Source organism: Mesoplodon mirus (genome assembly GCF_964341445.2).
Source record: "Mesoplodon mirus genome assembly, chromosome: 8".
Taxonomy (NCBI): Eukaryota; Metazoa; Chordata; class Mammalia; order Artiodactyla; family Ziphiidae; genus Mesoplodon; species Mesoplodon mirus.
In genome coordinates, this window is record NC_138984.1 from 8,512,149 (window position 1) to 8,527,656 (window position 15,508).

A 15,508-nucleotide genomic window follows, 5' to 3' on the forward strand; every position below is an offset into this window, starting at 1 on the left:
CGTAATGTCTTGGCCTGTAACGCAATGTCTTGGCCTGAATCTGACCACAAGGAAACATCAACCACAAAAGGAGAAATGTTCTATTTTTAAAGAAGGGGAAGGACTGTCTTCTTTTAAAATGTCGATGTCATGAAATTCAAAGAAAGAAAGACAGGGGTGGGGTGGGGGGGGGAGTGTTGAAGCTGAAAGGAGGCTAAAGAGACACGACAAATCAACGTAACACCTGAGCCCACACTCCGGGCACGGGGAAGGGCTGCTGTAGAGGTCGTTAATGGCTCCGCTGGCCAAACTGGGACGTGCACTGTAGGTTAGTCAGGTAAAAATACTGCCTCGATATTAACTTTACTGAAGTTGACAATCACATGGTTATATAAGAGAACACTGCTGTTAAGAAATGCACCCTGCACTCCAGTTTTAGGAGCAAAGGGCCATAAACATATGTAATTTATCCTCAGATGGTTCAGAAAACATATTGTGTGTGTATGGGTGTGTGTGGAGAGAAAGTAAACAAACAAATGAGCAAAACGCTAGCAGGTGGTGAATATGGGTAAAGGGTATACAAGTGTCCTTCGGGCAGTTTTTGCAGCTTTTCTGTACGTTTGCAATGATTCTAAGTATAAAGTTTAAAAAGATAAAAGGAAAGCCCGTCTGACACCGCACAACCCCAACACGGCAGTGATTTTTCAAACAGGACGAGGTTTCCTTCGTTTCCTACTGCCTTACTGCCATTAGCGGCCCTGGGACCCAACAAGCAGCTCCGCCTGGAAGAGACAAACGCGCCTTCCCCGCCCCCCGCCCCCAGGGGGCCGCCTCCCAGCGGCCCAAAGCCACTCTTCCTTCTGGGAACGCACAGACCTCCGAAGCCCGCTGAGATGCAGACTCCGAATGTGTTATTTTCTCCTGTTCTCCCATTTTTTAAAGTTACGGGATTTTGACACCTGGGGGCAGACCGGGGCGCAGAGCCTCACCGTGCCGGGCCTCGTGAAGTCCACGCTGCGCGCCAGGCTCTGCCGCATCTGGTTGCTGAAGAGGCGGACGCAGACGCTCTGCAGGTACTCGGGGGTGATCTGCCGGAGGACAGAGGATGGACGGCGGGTGAAAGGGGTGAGACATCCCCGGAGCCGTGAGAGGCGCCCTAGCCAGTGTCGGAGCTGACTCTCAACAGCCTCTCCGAGGGCACAAAGGTGAGCTTTTGCTTTAACATCGCAGCCCCAGGGAGTTGAAGCACTGAGCCTGACGCAAAAACTAACACACTACTGGTGTGGTCACGGGATAGCATACTTTAAGTTACAGGACTCCACTTAACGTACTCCTGCTGTCATGTAGAATAAACTGACTTTTCTTTTTTCTTTTGGCTGCACAGGGCGGCTTGTGGGATCTCAGTTCCCTGACCAGGGATTGAACCCGTGCCCTCAGCAGTGAAACGGCAGAGTCCTAACCACTGGACCGCCAGGGATTTCCCATAAAATAAACCGATTTTCAACCATTTTTTGTTAATTCAAGCAACAAAGTCACTGGGTGGCCATAATGTGGTGGAAAGAAAGCCGGACTGAAAATCTGAAGATCTGGGCTCAAGCAGTGGACTCGAGAAAACCAACGGCTCTGCCGCCTGCTTTCCTGACCTGTCGGCTCTGCGTCACGGGGAGGGGGGTAAATGGGATCTAGGGAGAGCCTAGCACAGGACAGATGGCTCAGTAAACGCTTACTGAACGAGTGACGGCGACACTGTATACACCCCCCAGCGCTAGGCAACAGGAGGCTGGGCTACTGCTGCATCAATGCCACTGCGTCATGGCCTCTTCCTTCAGCATCTCTCATCCCTCTCTCATTAGCTACCATGATTCAGGATGGACATCCAGCATCTAAGGTGGTCATCTCTGAAACGTTTTCTTTTCATCTTATGCCTTTTCTTTCTATAGGGGTAACATGTGCTCATTTAAAAGGTAACACAACCTCTCCCCAGCCCCACCCCACAAGCCAATCCCTGGAGGTTACTACTCTTAACAATTTTACCCCCTTCCGGACTTTTTCCTGTGCCTGATTGTGAGAGGGAAGCTCCTTTTCCCCAGCCTCATGATTCCATGTGCTGAACTTCCATATGGTAATGTAACTGGCTCTCTTCCTACCCCTCACTCATTCGTCCCCACAAGAGGAAGACAACTCAACTGGTTGGTGAGTTGGAAAGAGCCAGAATGCTGGGCTAGACCCTTTTGTCTCCCTATGGTCCTCCTGTCTGTCCCCCTGAAACATCTGGTCTGCTTCGGCACCAGAAGGACTGCCCCTCTATGCCAGATGTCTCTGGTCATCCCTCGACACTCAGCTATAAGCGACTCAGACAAAGAAGGGCCCCATGTCAAGGCTGCACCTCCTACATTATCCTGAGCCCATTTCCTATGAATTCCCACAGTATCAAAATTTAATCATTCCTTTTTCATCCCGTATATTTAACCTTTCCTTGTAAACCCGTTCCTTCCCTACAACCTAGAAACATGTCCAAATATATTTAATATTTTAAAAATACCTTCCCCTTTCTCCTCCCTAGGCCCTCATCTATCAACCACCCTCTCAGTGTTCTTCCTTCACAGCCAAGGTCCTTGAAAGAACTGCCAACATCTGCCGCCTCCCCTTCCCTGTACCTTTCAACACACCACAGTCGAGCCCCATCTGAATTACCCCAAGGAAACTCATGGCAAAGGCCACCACCAATGACCTTCTAAGTGTCAGAAACATTGGACACTTTTCAGTCTGGACTTCTAGAGTTTTCTGTGATTTTTGAGACTTTGGATCAACCTCTTGCTCCTGAAACTGTTTCCTCTTTTGGCTGATACCGGAACTGATCCCTTTAACAAGGAAATCTGGTTCTGTCACTCTCTTGCTTAAAACAAGTGAGTGAGAAAAGGACATGAATAAACAGTTGACTAAAAGACAAATATATAAATGGCCAAAAAACATATGAAAATATATTCAGCCTCATACATAATTAAAGAAATGTAAATTGAAACATTCAGAATACCAAGTTTTACTTACCAAACTGGCAAAAATTTCAACGTATAATCATGTCCAGTGTTGGCAAGTGTGTGGAGAAATAGATGCTCTGATACGCTACTGGGGGTGGGGGGTGGGTACACATTGTTGAAATCTTTGTAGAAATAATTTGGCAAAACATCTCTCAAAATTTTAATGCCCATGACCTTTGACCTAGCAATTCCATTCTTAGGCTCTTATCTTACCTATATTCAAAGGTATACAGTATATACAAGGATGTTCATTATAACAGTTTTTGTTATAGCAAACAAAAAAATCTAAATGTTCCTCATCAGAGATCTGATGAATTACGGTTCACCCTTGCAGTGGAATAATAATGTACAAGCATCAAAAAGAATGAAGTAGGTGTGTGGTCATGTGGAAAGATCTCGAAGATATATTGAAAGTGAAATAGCAAGTTTGAGAAGAGTAATGGGTCACAAGATCCCAAGTATGTGCATACCGTATGCACACGCACACACGTGCACACACATGCACACGCATAGAAGTGTTCTGAAATAATACACAAGAAAGTGTTAATCTTGAATGTCAGTAAGAAAATGAGACTTAGGAATTGTGTGTGGAAGGGGCCTTTTGCTCCTAACTATATACTCCTCTGAATTGTTTCAATCTTTTACCAAGAGCACGTATTTCTTTTACATGAGGAACAAGCTAGTTAAGATTCCAGTGTTCCCCCCAACCCCATCTCTCCCTGTTTTGATAGTGGAGGCCCTTCCAACCCCTGCCTGGTGGTCTGCAGGCCTCTGCTTGCACACTCCAGTTGTAAGAGCTCACGTGCCCATCTGTGGCCCGCATGCCACACCTGGCGTCACGTCGACCCTGGCTGTAGGAAGCACACCAGGAATGATGGCAGTTACGTTTTAAGAGGAGAGAAGGCAAAAGGAAAACACACACTTTCTTTTTATTTATTTCTGTACTGTTTGAATTTTCTTCCTTTCTTTCTTTTTTCTATTTTTTGGCCTCGCTGTGCGGCATGCGGGATCTTAGTTCCCCGACCAGGGATCGAACCCGTGCCCCCTGCAGTGGAAGAGCGGTGTCTTAATCACCGGACGGCCAAGGAAGTCCCTGAATTTTCTATGTACATGCCTTCTTTTTTGTCAACAGGTGTGTCATGACACATCTTTATCTCAGAAAAGACACGTGAACAATGGGGGACCTTCCTTACCATCTTGCCACTGACTGTGGCCTCCAGAGAATCCACCAGCTCTGCTGTGACTCCGATGAGATTGTGGTAGTCCGCCTGGAGCTTACTGTACCGTTTCAAGTACGTCATTGACCTACGCTCAGCTTCTACCAGCTGCTGGTGGAACTGCTGCAACGTTTCTAGGAAGACAATATATATTTATATTAAAACAAAACAAAAGAGCAACAATTTAAAAGACTCCTACACAATAAAAAATAATTATATTCTTCTCAAGGGAATACCATGCCTACTGTCAGAATATCTTACTATAACAATGAGCTTGCCACTCGTAGTTGTGTTTTACACTTCTGTCTCGTGCCACTTTTAATTACAAAGTGCTTTGTAACCACTGATGTTTTTCATTTCTTATCCCTGGTAGTTCAACTGAGTCATCACTGGCTTTCCTAACAAAATCTATTTCCTTGTCTGAACCCCATGCAACTTCTTTTAGTTCCTCTCTCTGTGTACAAGAAACAAACTCAATGTTTCTTTCTAGAATCAGCTCACAAAATGGTTGAACCAAAACTGAGTTTTTTTCTGTTTGTGCCCCGTGAGGTTGTCTGGGGGATAACTCATAACCACAAGAAAGTCCTTCATTTTAAGTAAAGGTTAGGGCTGCTTGACAGGTGCTGAGAAAACTCAAATCTAGAATTTGGTAAGATTCCAGGTGTTCATTCTGCCAGTTCGATGAAGCATAAGTCTTAGAGCGGCAGCCTTGGAAGGTTCTAGGGTTGTCTTCTTGGAATCCCCCCCACCCTGTCCCCGTACCCCATGGCAGCACTTGATGGCCAAGCCACCCTGGGCACAGCTTGACTATGCAAATCTTCTTTGGTGTCAGTACTCATTGGCCCTATCCTACTTTTTTCCCTTTCCTGGAAGGCTATGTTTTGGATGGAAGGACATGTTGCTGCCCCCAAACCCACGTTAACTCACTATTGCCCCGATCCAGGCACTGTATAATACTTAAAGTCTTCATTTTAGAACACATTTCATGTATACAGAGAGAGCCTTTAAAATTATAAAGACCAAATATAGCCATTATTTTACAATAACTTTAATGGAGTATAATCTATAAAAATATTGAATCACTTATGTTGTATACCTGAAACTAATATAATATTGTAAATCAACTATAATTCAGTTAAAGACCTGGGTTCAAATCTCTACCCTACCAATTTCTTGCTGGGTAACCTGGGGCAAGACACTTAATGTCTCTGCTTCTCATTTCTTAACCTATAAAATGGGGAAAATGATAATGATCTTGAAGGGTTATTGTGAGGATTAAAGAACACATATACTCAAAGTGCCAAGCACACTGCTGGCCCATAGCAGCTGCCCATACATGGCAGCTATTATTATTACTGCCTTTCATGGAAAGGGGTCGAAGATTTTCTAAATATATTTCTATGCAAGTAGATAACTTGAAAAAGTGGCAGAAAGGTTACGTCCTAAAGCAGTGGTGTGCAAACTTTGAAATATATCAGAATCATCCAAAAATAAAGATGATCAAGCTTTACCTTCAGAGACTCTGATTTTGTGGATATTGGGTAGGGGCTGAGTATCTATGCTGTCAACAAACTCCCGGCTCTGACACAGACCACAAGTTTGAGAAACACTGTCCTAAATTATGTTTTCCTCCTAATTTGTGTCCTAAACAGCTATGAGGATCACCCACATTCAAACTGTATTTCAAAAACTTTTATGTGTCACAATAGTTGATGTGCAGAAGTAAAATATTTTAACTACTAAAATCCAAAATATCACATAATGAATTATTATTATTATTATTTAATACCCATCAAATCTCAGTATTGAAAGATAACTTTAAAAAGTCATCTGACACAAATCTACATCCAGTACTTGAACCTCTGGAGAACATTCCTAGAAATCATTTATCAACCTTCTCCTGATATAATACTGGGAAGGAGTCACTACCTTCCTCCTACACTAAGTATCATTTAAGCTTTTTCATACATCCCAGACTCAAAATTACATAAACAAGAACTTCCAAGGATGAAAATTTTAGATTATTCATAGTCCCATTTTATGGGAATAAATATTAAAGAGTATCTGTGACATTTTTCTCAACGTGTACCAAGCGGCAGATGAATGAAATACCAAATCCCATTAGCTGGGTCAAATTATCTGTGTTAATGTCATCAAAGTAGTCCCTCTCGAAAGGGGACTGTAGCAAAAAACATAAACTTCCCCTCATAAACTCATTGTATGAGGGACTATTTGTGGAACTTTTGCCTTGGGAACCCAGAATTGGAATTTATGACAGTTTCAAAGTATGGTAACCTGAGGCAAAAGAGCCTTAACTGCCAGCAGCCTATGGGAAAGAGAGAAGTAGGCAACTGGGCTGAAACATTCATAACCCTTTCAAATACACCATTTAGCAAAAAGAGTCTGCTATCCAGAGATATCACCTTGCAGACACCTTAACTGGCTACAAACAGGACCTGACCATTACTGTAAGCTATTTGGGTTACAGCTCAAAATATCAACTTTATTTTTGAGCGTTAAAGAGAACTTTGACTCTTTTTTTCCCTGTCAAATTGTGACAGGGAAGAGCTAAATCAGACTCCATGTTCCGATCGGTTTCTTAGACTTTAACCTTTGCTTTTCATTGCTTTTGTTATTATAAACATACATAATGGCCTGCCTCAGGGAACCCTGCCCGCCTGTGGATGGCTGCAAGAAAGAAGAAACTAACACATCCCCTCACCGAGTCTGATCATTCCAGAAGATGCTTTGCAAGACTGATGGCCCTTTTACTTTACTTCCTCACCACCTCTCCCTCTCTGATTCTATAAATGAAACTGGCATCCAGACCCAGATAAGATGGTTTTTCAGAGACACCGGTCTGCCTTGCCTCAAGACCTTGTCTCCGATTCATTGGCCTGTCATGTGGCGAGCAAAGCGAGCTTGGACTCAGTAACAAAAAAAGTTTTATGAGACAAAGACAACTAAGCTAAGATGCCTTGCCATGCAAGATCTCAACTTTTAATGGAGATGTCTTGGTCCATATTATTTGAATGAAACTGTCGTAATCATGCCAGCAAAATTTATTGAGACTCTTTATATTTCAAAGCCACTGACATAATTTGTGCAAAAGTCCAAAGAATTGCATCCCAAGCTTTAAACAAAAGATATATACAACCAAAAGAATGCCAGTTAAGGTCACAAAGAGTGACCTTATATTTCCTATAATTTCCTGTATTATATAATTTTCTATATTTCCTATAATTCGAGCATGAAATGAATTAATAACAAAAGTGATCCTACAATAAAGCAGTCAAGCTTTCCCTTGTTGACATTTCTACTTCATTTAGATGCATTTTTTTTTTTTTAAGAGTAGATGAGGGGCTTCCCTGGTGGAGCAGTGGTTAAGAATCCACCTGCCAATGCAGGGGACACGGGTTCAAGCCCTGGTCCGGAAGATCCCACATGCCGCGGAGCAGCTAAGCCCATGCACCACAACTACTGAGCCTGCACTCTAGAGCCTGGGAGCTACAACTGCTGAAGCCCATGCGCCAGAGCCCATTGCTCCACAACAAGAGAAGCCACCGCAGTGAGAAGCCTGCGCACCGCAATGAAGAGTAGTCCCCGCTCGCCGCAACTAGAGAAAGCCTGAGTGCAGCAACAAAGACCCAACGCAGCCAAAAATTAATTAATTAATTAAAATAAAAAGATGAGATTTGGTTTTAGAGACATCTTGGCTGCTCAAGATGATACGTTTTAAAATATGGGTTTTTTTTCTAACCTAATGTAAAAAACTAAAACCAATCACTCTATTTTTATAATATCAAACAATTTTTTCTTTGTATTTAGATATAAATCGGCTCTTTGATATTCTGCTAACCCACAAATACTGGAAGAAGAAAGTTAAGGCTTATAACTGGGAATATAGATCATCTATTTCAAAAATAATAGCTCTGAACTCTAGGAAAATGATCAGTTGCCCATTGTCTGAAGGGGCCAAATGCATAATGCCAGAAATGCTAAAAGATACTATTTCTGTATCCTTTTAAGATGGCTAGGTGAAAATAATAATCCAATATGCTATATTGCCAACCTAAGTTTTTATTCTTAATGCCATTTTTAATATAATTCCTTCTGAGAGACTTTTCCACTCCAAGCACTTTTCTCACCTTCTTCAAAAGCTTCTGGAAATCTCACTCTGCCCATGAAACCTTCCTATCAAGACACATAATGATATTATCCAACCATTCCATTTAAAAAACAACACCTGGGCTTCCCTGGTGGCGCAGTGGTTAAGAATCCTCCTGCTAGTGCAGGGGACATGGGTTCGAGCCCTGGTCCGGGAAGATCCCACATGCCAGGGAGCAACTAAGCCCATGCGCTACAACTGCTGAGCCTGCGCTCTAGAGCCCGTGAGCCACAACTATTGAAGCCCGCGCGCCTACAGCCTGTGCTCCGCAACAGGAGAAGCCACCGCAATGAGAAGCCGCGCACTGCAACGAAGAGGAGCCCCCGCTCGCCGCAACTAGAGAAAGCCTGCGCACGGCAACAAAGGCCCAACGCAGCCAAAAATAGATAATTTTTTAAAAAAAGAAATAAAAATAAAAAACAACACCTGGGACTAGAATTGAATTGGGGGCTTGTCTGTGCCTTGTGGTCACTGCAGCCTTAGCAATGACCACAAGGCACAGAAGACACAGTGGTGACAACTAGCTATGGTGACACTGGGCCTGGGCCAGAGTCCCTGGTACAAGTACCCTGTGGTGCTAATCTCTCATCTCCATGGCAATACTGCATTTGGGGGTTATTCTGCCACAGACACACATTGTGCCTGCCAGACTCAATTCCACAGACATCCTGCTTAGCTCTCCTCAGAAAACTCAATTAAAATCAGACTTAAAGAAGGCTCGAAAAACCTGTTCTCCTTGCTGAAATACCAAATGAAAGGTCTGTAGAAAAATACAGTCTCTTCTACTTGCACTCCCCCACCCATGTTTATTTCGTCTGCAAAATTGGGCCACTTATCAGAGACATAACTGGTTGCCGGCAAGAAGCTATCCCCCCAAACTGCAGGGAATGCTGGGTGACAGGAGGTGGCAGAAACTCGGGAATCCAGGAGAAGTTTCTCACCACCTTCCTGTCCCCAATGCCTAGGAGTCCAAAGACCGACTCTGAACAAGGACTAAACAGACTCAGCCAAGAACTGGGCTTCCCTGGTGGTGCAGTGGTTAAGAATCCACCTGCCAATGCAGGGGACAAGGGTTCGAGCCCTGGTCCGGGAAGATCCCACATGCCACGGAGCAACAAAGCCCGCGAGACTAGATCCCGTGCTCCGCAACAAGAGAATCCACCGCAATGAGAAGCCCGCGCACCACAGTGAAGAGTAGCCCCCGCTCGCCACAACTAGAGAAAGCCCACGCGCAGCAACGAAGTTCCAATGCAGCCAAAAATAAATTAATTAAATTAATTAAAAAAAGAAAAAAAAAGAACTAAGGCAGTTCTCTGGGACCCAAAGGACGCAGGTTGGGTGGTGGTTTTAAAATATGACTGCAGGGTCTTTGACAGTTCCTTCCCATCAAGAGGTGGAATGTAAGTCTCCTTCCTTTGAATGTGGGCTGGCTTTAGGAATTTGCTTCTAATGAATAGAACACACCACCAGAAACAACACTGAGTTACTTCAGAGACTGGGTTAGAAAAGGTGACACAGCTTCCATCCAGCCCCCTCTGGGGACATTCACCCTTGGTGGGAACCCGGCCACCAGGCCCTGAGGGCTCAGGCCACATGAAGAGTCCACGTGGGCGTTCTAGTCCAGGGCCTCTGCTGAGAGTTCAGCCAACAGCCAGCATCAGCCACCAGACCTGTGCATGTGGAAGCCTTGGAGACGGCTCTACCCGGCCTCGTCTACACCCGGGAGACACCCCGAGGGAAAACTGACTGAGCCCACAACTCCCAGATCACATAAGATGATAGCAATAAGAATAATAAATGGACATGGTTGTTTTATGCCACTGAGTCTGAGGCAGCTTGCTGGGCAGCAAGAGGAAGAGAAGTAGTGAGGCAAAGAAGCATTTCTGGGGGTTGCAGCGCCTGTCCCAACTGAGGGGCTCCAGCTGTGCTAAACGGGAGACAACCGGCCTGGACCCGCCCAGGCCAAGGCCCGGAGTTGCACTAACCCAGTAGGGACCAGGACTGGGCAGCCGCAGAGAGAGACCTCGGGTACGTGTCCTCCGTGTAACCATGCTGGGGGCAACGCCACCTCCGGGAGCTCGAGGCTGCAGCCTGTGACCCTCGGAGCGGTCCCCACTGCTCCTCTGTGTTCAGGCCTGGACCAAGGGCATGAATCCTGCGACCTGCCGCTCCTCCACGCAGGTCCCTCTGAGTTCCAGGAGGGGAGGCCCAGGTGCAGAACCAGCGGCACAATTAGAACCGCTGGGGTGGAGGCCCGCGAGGCCACCGAGGGCGAGAAGCAACACCCAAGCGCTTCCCACCTGAAGCCACTGAAGCACGCGTGGGAATCAAACCTGCAGGCCTGCTCATCACTCGGTTCCCTGGGACACCAAGAGCTAAATAAGTTACTAATGCTTCTTTTCTTTAGAAAACTTTAACTCTCTAAAAGGAAAGAGACAAACAGTGGCAGGAAATTTTGCAATCCTCTCTAAGGTGACTGCTGTGAACAGGGCAAATGTGTTATTTCACGTAGTAAAACTCCACCTGCTGGGAATTGAGGATTATGCCCTCAATACTTATCAAAGGCATGAAGCACATCATATAACCCTTTCCAACAGAATAATTTAAGCAGTTTTCATAATGTTGTATCAAAGACAAAACTCCGGCAAAGAACCCCAACTGTGGCCACCAATTTCATGTTAACTAAAATTTTTCTCACCTTTCTGGAAAATGGACAGGTCTGGTAAAAATTACTAATCTTGGAAAACCATCATGTTATGCTAAAGGTGTAAGACTGGAATTCCTACTTTGAATGCAAAAAATGGAAATGATTTGTAAGAACGAGAACTCCATATTGCTGCAGAGATAAGACCCTGTTAAAGTAGTTTAAGGTAAAAGTGAAAGGTACTGAAGTAACTCTTTCCCAACCCATGCTGTACTGCGTCTTCTAACTGTGCTGCTGCACTTATGTCCCTCTGGCACTTGCTTGGATTCTCATTGTTTCTCCATGACTTAGTTATCTGACATACAAGACAAAGCTAACCATACCAGCCACCCTGAAAAGTGGGTCTCGAGGAATGCAGATAAAAAGGACTACAAAGCACTTCATAAATATTTAGATTTTTAAAGACTTCGTTTGCCAAGTCCGCGGGATTCTCTCCATTTCATTACTTAAAACTCGAGTTGGCAAAGTTGTGATTTAAAATTTTTTATCTAGATGATTTACCTTTGTTGCTTTGTCCATTCTCCTTCTGGGATGAAAGAAGTTTAGGAAAACAGGAATTCAGGAGGCAGAACTCAGGGTATCTCACATTGTGTTGGCCAATCTGAGAAAGAGCCCCAGTGTGGTAAAAAAGAAATCTCAGGACAGGGAAGGGCGCTTCTTAACATTACTATAAATAACTAAGACAGTTACCAACTTCTCGATTCTTGGGTGACTCATGACTCACAGATAAATCCTCCTCTATGCACCTCAAGAACCACTCTGTGAGTCCAACAGCCCCTAACTGGCCTCCTTCCCCCTTTAAAAACCTTCCCCACAGTTACCAAAATATTTGACTAAAAGTGCAAATCTGAATTCATACCCTTTAACGCTGTAACTTCAGTGCTAAAGCATTAGCCTAAGGAAATTGAGAATGGGATGAAGAGCATGGCACGGTAACTACAACCACAGACTCTGGCACCAGACTGCCTCCTGGGTTTAAATCTCAGCTTCCACACATCTGGCTGCATGTCTGATGGCAAGGTATTTACCTGTTTTATTTGGGTTTTCTTAATTTAAATATTTATTTATTTATTTATTTATTTATGGCTGTGTTGGGTCTTCGTCGCTGCACGCGGGCTTTCTGTAGTTGCAGCGAGCGGAGGCTGCTCTTGGTTGCGCTGCACGGGCTTCTCATTGTGGTGGCTTCTCTTGTTGCGGAGCTTGGGCTCTAGGTGTGCGGGCTTCAGTAGCTGTGGCATGTGGGTTTCAATAGTTGTGGCTCGTGGGCTCTAGAGCGCAGGCTCAGTAGTTGTGGTGCACGGGATTAGTTGCTCTGCGGCATGTGGGATCTTCCCAGACCAGGGCTCGAACCCGTGTCCCCTGCATTGGCAGACAGATTCTTTTTTTTTTTTAATTTATTTTTTTAATTTTTGCTTTATAACAAATTTAATCAGTTATACATATACATATGTTCCCATATCCCCTCCCTTTTGCGTCTCCCTCCCACCCTCCCTATCCCACCGCTGCAGGCGGTCACAAAGCACCGAGCTGATCTCCCTGTGCTATGCGGCTGCTTCCCACTAGCTATCTACCTTACGTTTGGTAGTGTATATATGTCCATGCCGCTCTTTCACTTTGTCACAGCTTACCCTTCTCCCTCCCCATATCCTCAAGTCCATTCTCTAGTAGGTCTGTGTCTGTATTCCTGTCTTACCCCTATGTTCTTCATGACATTTTTTTTTCTTAAATTCCATATATATGTGTCAGCATACAGTATTTGTCTTTCTCTTTCTGACTTACTTCACTCTTATGACAGACTCTAGGTCCATCCACCTCATTACAAATAGCTCAATTTCATTTCTTTTTATGGCTGAGTAATATTCCATTGTATATATGTGCCACATCTTCTTTATCCATTCATCCGATGATGGACACCTAGGTTGTTTCCATCTCCAGGCTATTGTAAATAGGGCTGCTATGAACATTTTGGTACATGTCTCTTTTTGAATTATGGTTTTCTCAGGGTATATGCCCAGTAGTGGGATTGCTGGGTCATATGGTAATTCTATTTGTAGTTTTTTAAGGAACCTCCATACCGTTCTCCATAGTGGCTGTACCAATTCACATTCCCACCAGCAGTGCAAGAGGGTTCCCTTTTTTCCACACCCTCTCCAGCATTTATTGTTTCTATATTTTTTGATGATGGCCATTCTGACTGGTGTGAGATGATATCTCATTGTAGTTTTGATTTGCATTTCTCTAATGAGTAAAGATGTTGAGCATCCTTTCATGTGTTTGTTGGCAGTCTGTATATCTTCTGTGGAGAAATGTCTCTTTAGGTCTTCTGCCCATTTTTGGATTGGGTTGTTTGTTGTTTTGTTATTGAGCTGCATGAGCTGCTTACAAATTTTGGAGATTAATCCTTTGTCAGTTGCTTCATTTGCAAATATTTTCTCCCATTCTGAGGGTTGTCTTTTTGTCTTGTTCATGGTTTCCTTTGCTGTGCAAAAGGTTTTAAGTTTTATTAGGTCCCATTTGTTTATCTTTGTTTTTATTTCCATTTCTCTAGGAGGTGGGTCCAAAAGGATCTTGCTGTGATTTATGTCATTCTGGCAGACGGATTCTTAACCACTGTGCCACCAGGGAAGTCCCTGGGTTTTCTTAATTTTTCTGGTAACAGCTTTATTGAGATGTAATTCACGTATTATATAATTCACCCATTCAAAGTGTACATTTCAGTGGTTTTCAGTACATTCACTGAGTTGTGCAACCATCACTACAATCGGCTGTGGAACATTTTCATCCCCCAAAAAGGAAACCCTGTGCCCGTCAGCAGTCACCACCCTCCCCAGCCCTAGGCAACCACTGTCTACTCTCTCTGTAGATTTGCCCCCTCTGGCCCCTTCATACAAATGGAATCATACAATATGCAGCCTTTTGGGTCTGGCTTCTTTCATTTGGCATCATGCTTTCAAGATTCATCCATGTTGTAGCACAGATCAGTAATTCACTCACTTTTATTGCCACATAATATTCCGTTATATGGACAGACCACATTTGGTTTATCCATTCATCAGTCGATGGACATCTGGGTTGTTGGCACTTCTTAGCTATTTCAAATAATGCTGCTGTGAACATTCATGTACAAGTTGCTGTGTAGACATATGTTCTCATTTCTCTTGAGTACACAGCTAGGAGTGGGACTGCTGGGACGTAGGTAATCTCTATGTTTAAACTTTGAGGAGACAACCTATTTTTGAAGAATATTTAATGATATGAGGAAATTCTCTCTTCACTTGATAAAAAATATTTTAAAATACACATACATATAGCTGTCTATCCTCATTTATTGTAAACATTACATACTTTGGGGTGTATGTATGTACGCAAATGCATTTCTGGGCTTTCCAAATTTTCTATAAGGAATATGATCAATTTTATAATCAGGAATAAAAAGAGTGTTTTGTTTGTTTGTTTGTTTAGAAATGTAAACATAACCATGTTATTCTTCTTCTTAAAATGGTTCAAAGGCTCCTCATTACTCACGGGACCTCATATGAACCTTCGTGCCCTGGGCCTGCCTAATCTCTGACTCTCTCTCTCAACCCTTCTGCTCCAGCAATACTGAATGCTTCATAGTTTCCCAAACATACAGGCTCAGGGCTTTTGCACGAGCTGTTCCCTCTACCTGGAACTCCTGTCCCTCATTCTGTCTGCCTCACAGACTCCCATTTTACTGTTCAAAACTCCAACTTGCCCGAGACAACTATGTCTTGGCCTTTTCTTTGTGTCCCTAATTCCTAGCACAATATTCAACCTAATATATGCGTTGAACTGAACTCCAAATATTTCCACATAACAAGGAAAACAAAGGAATAATATTTACAGTTACCTGCTAGACTTCAGTGTATTTGCTTCAAAGCATGTTGAACAGGATAAAAGGTAACAACTATTTGCAAACTATAATACTAACAGCTAACGGTCAGTAAGACAAGCGCTTCCATGTGTTGGGCTGTTTTAAGCAAGATTTTCATGTATTAACTCAATCCTCATATTATTCCAATGAAATGGGTGCTATTATCAATGTAACTAATATGATTTACTATGTACAAAATTTCTTTTAGAATCTTTACATAATTCCCATTACCTTTTTAAGGAGAAACGCTTTTTTAAAGTGTATTAAAGTAATCATAAACCAAGTTGGAAAAGTCCTAATTTCACGGAAAACCGTCCTTTTATATGGAACTCTAAGAGGGAAAAGAATTGGGTATGCAAACATAATGGTATGTGGGCAGAGGGTAGTATTGGAACAAAACCTTAAAGGATATAAAAGCAGAGAGGAGAGCTGTACTCAGCCCGATGGTGGGCGGTCTCAAGGCGAGGCTGAGGACTTGAGTACAGGCCACAGGGAGCCACTGGAGGC

General features: G+C 43.6%; 1 protein-coding gene across 2 annotated transcripts in view; it reads right to left on the reverse strand.

Annotated features, from left to right (window-relative positions):
- ARMC9 (armadillo repeat containing 9) overlaps window positions 1-15,508 on the reverse strand; it is a 143,453-nt gene that overhangs the window by 107,665 nt on the left and 20,280 nt on the right. For both annotated transcript variants that reach the window (XM_082631085.1, XM_082631084.1), the window contains exons 7-9: window positions 11,608-11,632; window positions 4,211-4,368; window positions 969-1,067 (exon numbers count right to left, since the gene is read on the reverse strand). In XM_082631085.1, coding sequence (XP_082487211.1) covers window positions 969-1,067; window positions 4,211-4,368; window positions 11,608-11,632 — 282 coding nt within the window. The remainder of the gene's footprint in view (window positions 1-968; window positions 1,068-4,210; window positions 4,369-11,607; window positions 11,633-15,508) is intronic.